Source organism: Schistocerca cancellata, chromosome 1, assembly GCF_023864275.1.
Source record: "Schistocerca cancellata isolate TAMUIC-IGC-003103 chromosome 1, iqSchCanc2.1, whole genome shotgun sequence".
NCBI lineage: Eukaryota > Metazoa > Arthropoda > Insecta > Orthoptera > Acrididae > Schistocerca > Schistocerca cancellata.
This window is the reverse complement of record NC_064626.1, coordinates 238,331,342-238,346,770: the sequence shown is the minus strand read 5'-3', so window position 1 is coordinate 238,346,770 and position 15,429 is coordinate 238,331,342. Positions and strand designations below refer to the sequence as shown.

The window sequence follows — 15,429 nt, the reverse complement described above, 5'->3', positions numbered from 1 at the left end:
TCAACAGCGTTCTGTCAATTACGACGACGCAAACGTAACGACAACACAACAAACACTCCTGTAGCAAAGAAAATCTCCGACGCGGCCGGGAATCGAACCCGGGCCCTTTTAATGAGCAATCCACCGCGCTGACCGCGTACTACCGGGGCGGACTGCGACCAAGCTTATTAACATTGTTATTCACTTGAGCCGGCCGGTGTGGCCAAGCGGTTCTAGGCGCTTCAGTCTGGAACCGCACGACCGCTACGGTCGCAGGTTCGAATCCTGCCCCGGGCATGGATGTGTGTGTTGTCCTTAGGTTAATTAGGTTTAAGTAGTTCTAAGTTCTAAGGGACTGACGACCTCAGATGTTAAGTCCCATAGTGCTCAGAGCCATCTGAACCATTATTCACTTGAAATGTTGTATTTACGTCTTTAACCATGAATAATGATTGAACTGCGTTCACAACGCGTCCATCTTCAACTCGAAGGTTTAGATCCAATACCTGACTTCGTTAAGAACGAAGCGGAGATGTGAACGGATTGATACACCAGTGATTTTATCCATGACATATTGTCTCTACGAGGGCTCGTTATACCGCACAACTCAATTCTCGAGCATATCAAACAGCAGTTTCAATGCAGTTCTATCGGCACGGCCGCCTTGCTTTCGCCATCGCCTCCGTCCATTAATCCTGATGCCACCACGCGGACCAATCATCACCTCAGAAACAAGTACGCTCTCCCTGACATGTCCCCGTATTCGGCAGCCGACGACGTTAACTGAGGCGTATATTTTACGCGCCGCGGCGATCATTAATTCCCGGCTGCAACATTTTTAGTCCGAGCGAATGGCCGTCGTGCGTTATAAGCCAGATTCTGGTACACAGATAATCGACACTCGATATAACGCATGCGGTGCTTTATACGAAATAATGACGAGCAGCCGGGTAATAAGGACGGCTCACAGAGACGGTGGGCGGGACCGGTGCCGGCTTTGTTCCGGCGGAGCGCGGTATTTCATCAAGCGAGCAGTTAATTGTCACGCGCGCCCGATAGCCGCGGGCCACAACTCTGTTTACCCCCGATCGCCTCGCGGGGCCTTGAAGTCGCGCTCGTAGCAATATTTATTCACGACAGGTGGCAGATTTACGGCGCAGCTGCGCGCCAGTTCATACACGCGAACCTGCACCTTCTGTGTATGTGTGTGTGTGTGCGCGCGCGTTTGTGTGCGTTTTACTAATGCCACGTCGTGCGCTGTGATTTTTACAACAAAGTCATTACGTCAGTCGGCGTGGTATACGCGATTAATGGAGCCGCCGTATGAGAATACTTTCGCAGAAGAGATGAGGCACAAATTAATCAAGAAACGGATTTGCGTCGCGCCTTTTATTAGTGTACACGCGTTGCTACTTCTCCCTCCAACACCCTCGTCCATGCGCTTCTAGAAATTCGTTACTGTAATCTTCGATCTTTACCGGTTTTTGACTACCTGAATATTACACCGTTTTCGACTTCGGGACCACTTCTTTCTGGTAACCTGGGCGGTAAACTACTGCGAAATCTTAAAACGAAATTTAATATTGCTACTATAGTTAAACACATTTCCAAGACTACGATTTCTCAAATGCGTAAACGAAAAAGGAGGACTGGTAAAAATGCATGTCGACTCAGTACTGTCATATAAATTATTTGTCCACAACCGGTTTAGCTGATAGAACAGCTTCAAAAAAGACAACAGTGCAGATATGAGACCAACTTTTCGACTGGTATACATTTCACTGGCGTATCATACTTTTTGAATGGTCAGTTTCTGTCCGTATCACTGGTATACTGGTACACTTGCACCATAAACGTCGAGACTAAAAAGTCGACTATTTAAGGCTTCATCGATAAAATTAACTTCGATTCTGACTCAGCGGGATAGCCATTTCTAACCCTGCTGGAAAAAACTTCTACCACCATTATTAGGCCACATTATTTGGAGAGAAGACAGATAAAAGTTTCTCATTACTAACTTTGGTACAGAGCGGTAGGTTTCATTCCAAATCTCTCCGCAGCTCCTCATGGAATAAGACATGTGGCATTACATTTTATAGAATTTAAGTTGTACCTTACACCCCAGTATATTGAACGACACGATAAAGAATCGTTGTTTGTACGATTTGCTGTACTGAAACTACTTGAAACGTTATATTTACGGTTAAAGAGTTTTCGCCGCGCGGTTTTAGGCGAGCGGTTTAAGGCGCTGCAGTCATGGACTGTGCGGCTGGTCCCGGCGGAGGTTCGAGTCCTCCCTCGGGCATGGGTGTGTGTGTTTGTCCTTAGTATAATTTAGGATAAGTAGTGTGTAAGCTTAGGGACTAATGACCTTAGCAGTTAATTCTCATGAGATTTAAAAAAAAAATCGTATCTAGTGTTATCGCGTGTTTCAGAGTAAGCAGTTTTAAGGCAACGGAACATTTAAGATTCACGAAAAACGTGTCCTTCTTGGCAGGATTCGTTATAATTAATGAAAATTGATAACATATCGCCGATAAAAGCGTACAAAAACCTATAACATAAATTCAAAATATGATATAACGAAGCTACAGCCTAGTGTAATATGATACAGGCACAATGTTTGTGTCCAGAGATAAGATCGCTCTAGGGTTCAAATCTTGTGATATGTATTTTTTTTCTTCACCTTTGCGTTTCCCGAAAGGCTGTGGAACTTTCTTAAGAAATTATTAAAAATAATTCCTGTAATACTTAATGTTATGTTCATAAGTGCGTTCTGTGTCAGGGGTGGGTTAGTTCGATTTGGTGCCGGCCGGTGTGGACGAGTGGCTCTAGGCGCTTCAGTCTGGAACCGCGCGACCGCCACGGTCGCAGGTTCGAATCCTCGCTCGGCATGGATGTGTGTGATGTCCTTAGTTTAGTTAGTAAGTTCTAGGGGACTGACGTCGTCAGATGTCAAGTCCCATAGTGCTCAGAGCCATTTGAACCATTTTAGCCAGTTCCAATTGGTGTCCCTTTATAGGCTGATGTCCTTACTGACCCGGATGTGTATCTTTCCCTTTAGTCTTATTAAACGTTCATGTATGCTGGAGCTTTTACTTGCGTATACCACAGACAGAACGTCTAGCATATGGACGACGGTGGATGTGTGTTTTTTCATAGCGGTAACGTAGGAATTTAACGAGCGTCTATTTTCGTGAACAAATTCTATTCTTTGCTAGCCAAATGAGGCCGACAACTCCGCTGGAGAGCGTAAAATCACGTTAACCATCTCATCCCGTGTGCCGGTGACGCTCTGTTTCGAGACTTTGGACATCCCGTCTGTGTGCACGTCAACTCGTCCCGAGTGCCGACGGCTTAAGCCGGTGTTGCTCCGGTATCCTCCAGCTGGTGGGCAATACCGGAGACTGCCTTTGTTCGCCTCCTTGCAGCGCTGTTGGGACGGTCGCGGTCTTTTGCAGCCTTTGCTGCGAAAAGTAAAAGCCGCCACAGGCAGGAAAGTGGCGTGGCGACCACCTCTGCCCGTGCACGGCTCGGCGGCGGGGGCGGGAGCGGGGGCGGGGGCGGAGACGGACCCGGAGGGCGCGTGACGTGTGTGACGGGCTGTCTGCAGTACCTGCTCAAGACAAAGGCCGCACGCGCCGTGCATCGGCGCTACACCCCCGTCCTTTCATCTCCGCCAGCAGCCACCGAAAACTTTCCCCCCGGGGCGAAAACTTGCACCGTCATAAAAGACAGCCCGCGCTCCCGACGCCCGCCCGGCGCTACCGGTGCTCTCACAGAGAGACGCCTGAAGAGCGGGGGCGGGAGAGAGAAAAGGGGGGGAGGAGGGCGGCAGCGACGTTTAGTAAAACTGGGCGTGCGTATCGGCAAATGAAATCAGCGCCGCTGCCGCCCACCGCCGAACAATGTTGTAATCAAAACGGTCGGCAGCGCGCGGCGCGGCGCAGAACTCTATTTATTGTAATTTATCACGTTTCGTGATCGCCCGCTCGAAAACAAAAGGCGGCCGCGGGCTGCAGGGCTCATTCCCGAGGCGTCGCCACCGTCGTCGTCGTCTGCTCTTCTCGTCTTCCGCACTTTCTTCGTAGAAACTTACTTAATGAAGTTTTGATGGAGATTGACTGACGGACGGACCGCCGAGATCCGCAATCAGCGCCTGGAAATTTTCAGACACGGCTCTCGTCAAGAGAGATCGGGCCCTTCTGCTACCGCTGCGTGTGGCGAATTGCGGCTTGTACCAAATAAAATGAGCCGGGGCTGTAAGGATATTTCTCCTCTTCTGCTTATATCGCCCAAGAGACTCTCTCTGTTCAACTCGCAAACAGAGCGAGGGGAAACTGACAGCCTAAAAGCTCCGCATGAGCTGTAATTTCTCGCGAACTGTACGTCGGCGACAGTAGAATCGTTCTTCAGTCGGCCTCAAACTCCTGTTCTGTGCATTTGCGCAACAGTGCCTTGCGGAAAGAGCATCCTGCCGGCCACGGTGGCCGAGCGGTTCTAGGCACATCGATCCGGAACCGCATGACTGCTGCGGTCGCAGGGTCGAATCCTGCCTCGGGCATGGATGTGTGTGATGCCCTTAGGTTAGTTAGGTTTAAGTAGTTCTAAGTTCTAGGGGACTGATGATCTCAGATGTTAAGTCCCATAGTGCTCAGAGCCATTTCAACCAGCCATTCCCGTCTGAGTTTACGAAGCTTCTCCAAAACACTTGCTTGTTGATCGAAACTACCGGTGATAAATCTAGCAGCACACCTCTGAATTGCTTCGATGTCTTTCTTTATTCCGATTTGCTGGAGATGGCAGACACCCCAATCGCAATGAAGAATGGGTCGCACTAGCACCCTATACGTCGTCTCCTTTACGGATGAGCTGTACGTTACCACAATTCTTCCAATAAAACGAAGTCGGGCATTCGCCTTCTCTACTACGAACCTGACGTGCTCATTCCATTTTACATCGCTTTGCAACGTTACGGGTAAATATTTAATCGAAGTGACCGTTTCAAGCTGCACCATACCTATGTTATGTTCCAACGTCTTACAACTGTTTTCCTACTCATCCCCTCATATGTATCTTTAGGACAAGCTGCCATTCATCACACCAACTAGAAATTTCGTCTGCGTCATCTTGTATATTCCTAGAGTTACTCAATGACGATACCTCCGCGTACACCACAGCGTTATCACCAAACAGCCGTCATATCATTTATGTATACAGAAGATAGTAGCGGTCCTATAAACACACAGGACACGTACTGGGCTCCATTACTTAAGAAGTCTTCGAGCCATTCACATACCTGGTAACCTATCCATATGCTCATTCCTTCGGTAAAACTCCGCAATGGAGCGCCATGTCAAATGCTTTTCGAAATTTCAGGAATATGGTATCTGCCTGTTGCCCTTCATCCATGGTTTGTGGGATATCATGTGAGACAACGGCAAGCCGAGTTCAGCACGAGCGATGTTTTCTAAATCCGTGCTGATTTACGGAAAGAAACTTTTCTAAGGAAATTAAACATATTCAAACTCAGAATGTCTTCAAGAATACTGCAGAAACCGATGTTAAAAATATTGGTCTGTAACTATGTGGGTCAGTTCTCTTACGTTTCTTATATACAGTGGTCACATGCGCCTTTTTCCATTCCCTCGGGACTTTTCACTGGGCGAGAGACTCGCGATAAATGTAAACTAATCAAGGGGCCATCGCTGCAGTTCTTCTTCTCCTATCCAATTTTAATCCGTAAAGAAAGAACTAGGCAAAAGTTTAGACAGAAAATCAGCCGGGGATATGTTACAAGGATAGGGCCCCCGAATTTTTCTGCAGAGGAAATGGGAAACAACTGAAAAATATGTCGGTGTTCTCCAACGGTCAAATTGGGACCAGCGTCGTCTTCTGGCGGTAAAACATGAGTCACATGGGTAATAGCGTAGTTTAAATGAAGATATTCGTTCTAGTAATAACAGAATACTTTAGGCTTCGTTTTACAAAAATTGTCGAAGCATGCACCTATAATCCTTTAACCAGATACATCCACACCCTAATAATCGAGAACTTGCTGTATATTCTTGTATAATACTGTATATGTTCCACCACAATTCCGCAAATTTCTACTAAGAATGCCGAGGTGGCCGAGGGGTTCTAGTCGTTGCAGTCTGGAACCGCGCGACCGCTACGGTCGCAGGTTCGAATCCTGCCTTGAGCATGGATGTGTGTGATGTCCTTAGGTTAGTTAGGTTTAAGTAGTTCTAAGTTCTAGGGGACTCAGCTCAGAGCCATTTGAACCCATTGACACGCTTTTCTGGCGTATTGTCATTGTAGTGAAGGTCCTTACACAACTAGATCCCTGATAATGAAGCTGTGAAGTCTGAAAGTGCATCGCAGAAGTAAGAATGCCAATGAAAAGGGAGACTGGAAGGGTTCATTATAAGTATTTCCATTTTTTTTTTTTTTTTATGAAATGCACTGATAGATATATTATAGCCATCCAGTGCGTGTACTGGCCTTTTCTTTTTCTACTGTTGACGTACCCAAAATATATTTATTGCGTTGTTTCCTTCTGATGCTAGAGCGCTTCGCCGAACTCGCTTCGTGTTCCCTGGCTGCGAACGCGAGCAGGTGGAGGCTTACCGGCTACCGACCAGTGGCGACCCGACGGTGGCATCGGCGACGGCCACGGCAGGTGGGAGGGGCTCTGGGCGGGATGTTCCCGGGCCGACCAATGATTCGCTTCTCCCTCGAGTCTGCTTAGACTTGCATGCGGACGGGGTAAGCATGGCTGCAACCAATTACATTGATTTATGTGGCCATTGTTCAGCGCCTGTGTCCCGTGTTTGGACAGGCACAAAAGACAGTCGCACACGCCCCGTTCTCCGCCCTCATCCCCGCCATTGTGTGGACGCCTGCACCTCCACCACCGCTGCGCCACCGGTGGACGGCGGCGACGGCGACGGCGGCGCTGGAGGCGGCTGCGGCGGCGGCGGCGGCGGCGGAGGCGACCGAGCCTGTCCCGCGACCGCGTGTAGCGCTGGTTGCCGCACACCAGGCGCTCGCGCCGTCGCACAATACCTGACAGCTTGCTACCTATCCCTACCAACTACATTACGGGCGAATGGGATAGAATGCGTCCGCAGAAGACGTTTAACAATCACTAAGGATTCCCATAGCATAATACAACGCACAAATAAAACTTTACATGCAATACTACACATCGTGACTGAGACAACGTGCACAGAAACTTCCCGATTATCAGCGGGCAGAGTATCCGATTTGCAGATTACGTGTGTAAAGTTAGCCGCTTTTTTAACAAAATAAAAAACGAGGTCTGTAGTATTCTATTATAACGAATGTTTTCGTACAGAATGGTGTGCTATCACCGTAGGATGATGCAAGCCCTAAGCCCACCGTCGAACACTCTGAAATATTTTCTCGTTGTTTTCCACTTCATCTTGGTCGATAATTTTCAACCCGTCGTCTCAGGTGACTGCTGCGTAAGCAATTTACTGAAATATTTTCTCGTTGTTTTCCACTTCATCTTGGTCGATAATTTTCAACCCGTCGTCTCAGGTGACTGCTGCGTAAGCAATTTACTGAGACGTCAGATGTGACATGTAGCACATTTTATAAAATACAGTAAATATCAGTTATCGGTAAAACAAAAAAGAGTGTATGTTGGATTATGGGTGTTTTTCGGTTGACCCTCGAGTCAGGGATCCGCATAACTTACAATGGAGACTTTTCTCTATTCCAAAATACGGTGTGTTAATGGTTTCTTTACATACTGTTTGCCGGCCGGAGTGCCCGAGCGGTTCTAGGCGCTACAGCCTGGAACCGCGCGACCACTACGGTCGCAGGTTCGAATCCTGCCTCGGACATGGATGTGTGTGGTGTCCTTAGGTTAGTTAGGGGACTGATGACCTCAACACTTAAGTCCCATAGTGCTCAGAGTCATTTGAACCATTTTACATACTGTTTACCTGTAATGTTACGTTTCTCTTATTTCCTTCATCACTAGCAGTGACACATATATCCTACCGACCATTAGGTTTATCTCGTTTCATCGGAAGCTCAAGATGATGTAAATTTATGGTTCACATTTCACGTTATTTTACATGTATTTCATAAAGAAACATGCACTGAACATGTAATGACCTAGTGGTTTTATCATTATACGGCGTCGCCTGCTCATAGCCTCTTTTGCACGTTATCTTAGGCGGGACGAAATCAGATGCATCTCTGGTATTCCGATTATTTTCCTGTTGCAACATTAGGTATGATACTTTCAATCTTTTCCCTTTATGATGTTGTTGCCCGTTTTGTTTAGCCTGTACCCTACATTCCAAATCAGTGATTGTATGACTAAAAAGAGTGATTCTCCTCTCCATAAATTAAAAAAGGAAAAATTACAAAATATTCACACGAACAATTATTTCATGTTACCGAAAGAAAAAGCACTATCGATTATTACGCTCTCCGTTAGAAGAGAATTACGAGTATTTGGAGATCTCATATATTTCCGTACTATTTTCTCATCGTCTGCTGTTGGATTATTTAATGATGTCAGCTACTGTCAACTTGTTCACTTTAAACACTTTTGATAGTATGTCTTGACAAATTTGTGTTTATTTGCATAGGAAGCCGAACAGCAGTACGGGGTAGACGTTAAACAAATGTCTCCGTACATCCTCCTTCTGGTAGATATTAGAACAACGGCTTTTGCTGCCAGTTTTATGTAGTAAGGACAGCACCGACAGCTGCATTTAACGGTTTTAGCCGTACACAAATGGCTTCGGTGACATGGTACATTATCTTCAGGCGCCTCTATAACACAGAAACCGTCTGTGTATGAGTAGAACCAGTAAATACTGCTGATGATGTTAGGCTTACTACATATAAGATGCTAAATAGATGTGGAAGCAGACTGTAACGTTGCAGATCACATTCCTGCACTATGTACGTGCTGAGACAGTAGCTCTGTAAATGGTAATATATACACTCAAGACCTGCTTTTTTAAGACATTTAGTCGTATATACAAAGGAAAGCAACAATTTTCCGTTATTTCAAGGTTTTTTTTCTACTTGTAGCATTAATTATTCCTCAGAAAATAAAAAGGATGAATACACTGTCTTAAAAAATATGATTATTTTCGACACGATTTAATGTTTTTTGCCGGTACAAACACGACACAAATCGATAAATTCGCAGCTCGTAAGTATCATACGCCTAGTCGCCATGAGAGAACGAATGATTTCACTGTGACAGGGTAAAACGTAGCCGAGCTAAGCAAATAAGATGTGTACATTAAATATTGTAAAAAAGAATTACTGGCTATGTCAATTAAATTTGAGGTTTAGCAGGTAAGTGCAGCAAGAAAACAGAATGCAGAATATAATGAGATGAGAGCGTTTATATTTCCTTTATACTCCCTTATATTGCAATATTCGAAAAACCCTTTCTAATTTCATCAATTTGTAAAACCAGTTTTTTAAAATCGCCTGTCAGCCTGCATCTTGAAAACACAGATCCTCTTGTCTTTATTTTCCTTACACTGTTGTTTTTAAAGCAAAATCGTATTAGCAAGAAAAGCAGTATCAAATATCTACATGTGTCCCCAGACACTGCCATTTCCTCCGACACTTTATCACATTAGAATAACAAGTGATGATACGCCCTTTGAAGTCTATAGTAAGTACTATATGTTGCTCGAAATTTTCGGTGCTATATGTAGCTGAAGATAAGGGTCGCATTTTATTTTACCACTTCATACGATTCCTTCCATTATTTAAGAAAGCAATTCCTACAATGAAATATATGCATTATTTTGATTTTCAGAACGTTCTATGCTTTTGTAATGATTTGACGAAAACAATAAATACTGCGAGTATAGGCCCCTCAATATTCTATCACTTTTTTTTCTTTTTCTTAATTTGCTATTATGCCTCCACGAATTGCTTGCTCATTTCTTATTTAGAAATGTTGGATATTGCCGTATTTCATGGGCAGCAATTGATTCATAAAACTGATCTTAAGGTCCTCTAGCAAGATTTTTTTTTAACTCATATAAGTCGGGGACAAACATATGCGAAACGAAGTTGACGATCTAATTCTACACTTTGAATGTGTGTTATTAACTTTTCGAAACTTCAGTCTGGTACTGGTAGGTCATTGGAAGACGCGTCAGCGCTTTGTGAGTGCTTTTGAGTGATCACATAATTAGTAGATCGAACAGTACCAATCACACATATGTAACACGAATCTTCAAACAGGATCAATATTTTTTAGAGCTGGTGTCGAGATTAGTTTAGACCGAAGTGAGAAGGATGCATAGGGAACAGATGTATCGTAATATAAGATAAAATGCAAAACTTAAATCCTGACTTTTGTACGGTGCAGAAGTGAAGAAAAAAGTAAGCCCTTCTCCGTTAAAAGTCAAATTTTACGTTGTTGCTGAACGGCACTTTAATACCTCACGCATTTACTTGATGTCATTCTACAACCGGAGGTTTAGGTAATCTGAGGCAGAGAAGAAAGAATTTTACATGATACAGTAATCTGGGCTGTTGACTGTAAGAATGTTTCTGTTCCAAAGAAATTAGCAACTTATTTCCACCTAAAAATGGATAACAAGTATGAAATGAGGCAATAGGAACATCACACGTGTCAGCTTTTAGTCTTACTTATGCAGGTAGAGATGGTTTCGAAATTTATGATGTACAAGAGAAGAAATGAAATTTTATTAAAGAGTATGCCTAACAGAACCCAAGGAATACTTTGTTAGACGGGTATCTCTGAGAGCGATGTAGGAAACTATAATATTTGAACTGCAAGTAAATGCCGCACCAAGGCGAGATTATCGCCGCTACATGGCGCCAACCGTGCGTCCACTTTCCGCTCGCTAGTGCCTCGCCGAAGGCTTATCAACACGAGAAAACCTTAAAAACGCTATAGTACCCCGCAACAATGCTACATTAACGCTCGGTGGCATTCTTTCAATAAATCTTATCTTGTTCGCCGTTAAACTGCCATCTGAGGATTTAGGTCCAACACTCGTACCGGCTATAAAGCGTGTGACGAGAAAAAGGAAAAAAATTGATAATATCTAAAGCGCCATTGTTCTCCCCATCTGTGGCAAACTTCAGCAACGATTCCGCGGTGTGAAGAAAGTTGAGAAATGTGGGCATCGCGAAAACATATGTTCAGATCCTTCGTTTATTCTTTACAGTGGCTTAGAACACTACTTAGTTACTACCATACTGAATGTGTCGCAAAATATATTGACTCGTCGAATGAGGTTAATTATCTGTGATCAAGAAAATTATCCGTGTAAGTCTCCTGCTACCGAAACCAATTTCTTGAAATCAGATCAAATACAAATTAAAATAATAGTAACCGGAAACGAAATTAATGAATCGTGGAAACCACTTTGCGGCCTCCACTTTCGTAACTTCGTCCTGTTTCCTCTTACACCATTCGTCTGCCTTTAGTCATCTATAAAACATCAAAGTTCTTTCATATCTGCACCATGACAAAATTAATATCTCTACAGCTAACATTCGCGAAACCAGGGAAATGACTTAGCTTGAACACGAGAAAAAAGGCAAATAAATACGAATTGACAAACAATATTTTTGAGAAAAACCATGGCACAAATCATTCATGCACTCACGTGCGCATATCGAAATGTTCCTCATCTGTTTTTCTAGTCATACTTATCTTTATAGATTACCACTGACAAAGTACTTCATTTAAAATGAAATTTAGTTCTAATTTTTTTAAATAAATTTACCGTTTTCAACCTAATTGAATCATTATTTCAAGAAGGCAAGTAATTACAGTTTTTAAATATTTTCGAAAACTCATGATTTGACACAACAGCTGTATTCAAACTGAACAATGTCATTTTGTTTTACCCGAAGACCGTCTGTTGTTTGACTGACACTCGTAGTTTTAACAAAGTGGCAAAAAGCTATTGTGCCACATCACGATTTTTCAGAAAAGACTTAATTCATCTACATACTTCAAACGACTTCCTTACTATGATAATATACATACGTTTATCAGACGTTCTCTGGTTAGTAATCTCTCTCTCTCTTCACCCAACACACACACACACACACACACACACACACACACACAAACACACACACACACAGAGAGAGAGAGAGAGAGAGAGAGAGAGAGAGAGAGAGAGAGACATATACACGCATACACACACATTTTTATAAAGTAATTCTGACAGAATAGACCAAATTGATATAGAAATAAAGTAACAATAATTCCAGTCTCCCGACTAAGTTTTGTGAGACGTTTCACATGGTTGGAAGGAAAATTCCTGAATTGGTAAATTGGTAAACCCCTCCAGTTTATTCTTCACTACCAGGTCACCTGGTAATTGGACGAAAAGAACCGCGACTCTATAAGTGTCCGGTACAATGAAAGAATTCTATCTAGGAAAGTTAAAATATTTTAATATCGTAATTATATTTATAAATATGTGCTTCAGCACAGGTAATACCTAAAATCCTTTCCTAGAATTCCAAGATTTTTGAGTTGTAGGTATTACTGAGTATTGAATCAACAAGTTCATCGCAGCTGACGTGGGCAGCACCAGAGATTTTACTGCAACATTATACTCAGCATCGGAAATACCCCATTGTCGTCAAGTGGTCAATAAACAAGGCAGCAAGACTATAGCTCTCCTATCGACAAGAGAGAACAGATTGTCGGTGAAGTACCACCGGTTGCGAAACAAAAAAAAACGCGAAGAGAAAAACAGCCACTCGGTCCAAATTTCCGTCATTCATTTGCCGGCCGGCCAGAGAATGTACACTGCCGATGCGCCGTGGGCCTTTGTTATTCCACAGACAATACCGTAAATGGACGGTACGGCGGCGGCTGCCTAAAAGAGGTAGCACGCAGAGGCACGTCGCTGCCGAGACAATGAGAGGAAAGAAACGGCCAGCACACACACGCACCGGGTCACGTGCGGAAAGAAAGACGAGTCTTGCCCGTCGGCGACGGGAAGGGAGAGAAACGAAAAAGAGAAAAAGAGAGGGTCGAAAGAGAGGAGCAGACCGCTGGCCGTGCAGCGAACAGGCGCTGGCGATCTCGCGGACAGCAGCCCGATGGGGGGTTGGAGCGGAGGGGCAGTGGGGAGGTATTTAAAAAATATTGCAGCCGGGTGCTCGGGCCGTGTCGGCGGCGGATCGCGATCGCGGATGTCTCCGATCGGCTGCGTAAAGTGCGTGACGCGCGCGCGGCAACCGGTCGGACCGGCGCTGGCTCCTCCCACCCTTCTTTTTCACTTTGGGAGCCGTCTCCGCGGCTCGCCTCCGCCAGCCAATCTCTCTCCCTCCCCCTCCTCCTCCTCCGCCTCCTCCGTTCACTTATTTATTTGCTTGCTCCGTTGATGGAAGGCTGGTTGCACTGAGCTTTCGACTGTGTCCGCGATTGCGGCAGGAATGGTGGAGGGGAAGGGTGTGGGAAGGGGGGGACTGGATTTGGTCAGAAACAGCAGGGGACATGAGGGGAAGGTCCTTTGCAGAGGGACGTGGGAGGCAGCCACTCATTTACATAGGCCCCGACTGTCCCCTCTCACCGCAGAAAGCAGTATAGCCAGGGCGAAGGTTTAATTTATACATGCATCGCGCAATCCTACCTCAGTCTTTCTTTTATGCTCCGAAACAGACAAGCACGTAGACAGATAGAGAGTGAGAGGGAGAGGAAGACTGTGTGTGTGTGTGTAAGAGAGAGAGAGAGAGAGAGAGAGAGAGAGAGAAGTAGAAGAAAAAGAAAGAGAGGAAAACGACGAAATGCAAAGTGTGGAGCACAGAAAGTAAAATGTAATGGAAAGTAATAAACTCACCGGACAAAAACCCCTAGAAAAATCATTGCAAGCACACTTAACACCGTGTATTTCCATCCCTGGATTTGATAAAGGCCTTGATTCGGTTAGGAAGTGAGTCCACAAGCTTCTGCAGGTACGTCGCATCCAGGTTAAGCCAATTGCTGAGGATTTGATCGCGCAGTTCCACCAAATTGCTTCGCGTTTCTTCCCACTCTTCCAGTACATCTGATTTTTCGGGTCATTCGATATGTAATAGGTTGGGAGGTATTCAGAAAACCAGTCGAATATTCTTCCAGCCCGATAAATTTTGCTGTTGTCTTCATTTGCCTGTGTGAGGATAGCCGGCCGGAGAGGCCGAACGGTTCTAGGCGCTACAGTCTGGAACCGCGCGACCGCTACGGTCGCAGGTTTGAATCCTGCCTCGGGCATGGATGTGTGTGATGTCCTTAAGTTAGTTAGGTTTAAGTTGTTCTAAGTTCTAGGGGACTGATGACCTCAGAAATTAAGTCCCATAGTGCTCAGAGCCATTTGAACCATTTTTGTGTGAGCATAGCGTCTTGCAATGAGTGCGACTCCGAACGTTCATTGCATGCAGTTGCTCTCACAGTATTTCGACAGGCTGGGATGGGCCTTCATTCCTCGCCTGCGGCAGTTCCTTTCTGGTTAGGAAGCGATTTTGATTCACAATACTTGAAACACGTCTCTGGTCCGACTCAGTCAGCAACTTTTTATCACCACAATTCTCACAACATATTTCGTGACCACGTGTGTTACACGTTGCTCGTAGGCAGGTTTGACAGTCCACTACGAAACACCAACAAATCCAGCAACTTTACACACCGTATGGCGATGTGAACAGCCAAACACGATTTACTTATTTATTTATTTCACAAGTACCTTACAATGTCCTCTGTAAATATAAATATCTCACTGATCACTACTGCTTTTTTATCACAGAGAACCAGCCCGTGACTCGATTTCTAAGCCATCTCTATAGGCCGAACGAATCAGCTGTGCGTGTGCAGTGACCTTACATTAACCGACCATCATCAGAATCAAAAAAATCTTTAAATCAGCTTGCTGTTGCGTCAAAAATAGAATAGGAAAACAATCCTGCGAAAGTTCCGCAGTTTCAGTGACACAAAACCTTTACTTATTTATTTTAAAATTATACTTTATCAAACATCTACTCATTGCGGATAAAAAGGCACGATCTCTCTTAATATAGCGTCCACGCAATTTTGTAGAACATTGAAGTAACTCTATGAAGTAACTGTAATAGGCCAATGTTTTCCTCCTTTCTCTGCCATACGCTGTGATCCAAAAGCTGCCATATGAAATCGTAAACGGATATGAAGAACGCTATTAAGACTGAATAGACTATAATTTTAACTAGGTACAAAATATATATTGATTACCAACAGTAGTGGTCAGCGGAATGCTAAAAGTTGAACGTCACAATGATGCGGAATGCTTAATTACACTGATATGTTAATCGGATTAGAGGACAGAAAGCAGAACCATCGCACCTTTGCGCACAAGAGTAAGTTATCAGTCAATCTTTGACAGTCGATTATTCGTAGAAAATAGTTGCTTACAATAC

The 15,429-nt window shown here is 44.4% G+C and overlaps 1 protein-coding gene across 1 annotated transcript in view; it reads right to left on the bottom strand.

Moving 5' to 3' along the window:
• LOC126166707 (protein tiptop) overlaps positions 1-3,628 on the bottom strand; it is a 56,724-nt gene extending 53,096 nt beyond the window's left edge. Inside the window, exon 1 of the mRNA XM_049920427.1 lies at positions 3,496-3,628. Within this exon, the coding sequence (XP_049776384.1) occupies positions 3,496-3,628 (133 nt within the window). The remainder of the gene's footprint in view (positions 1-3,495) is intronic.
• Positions 3,629-15,429: the final 11,801 nt, after the last annotated feature.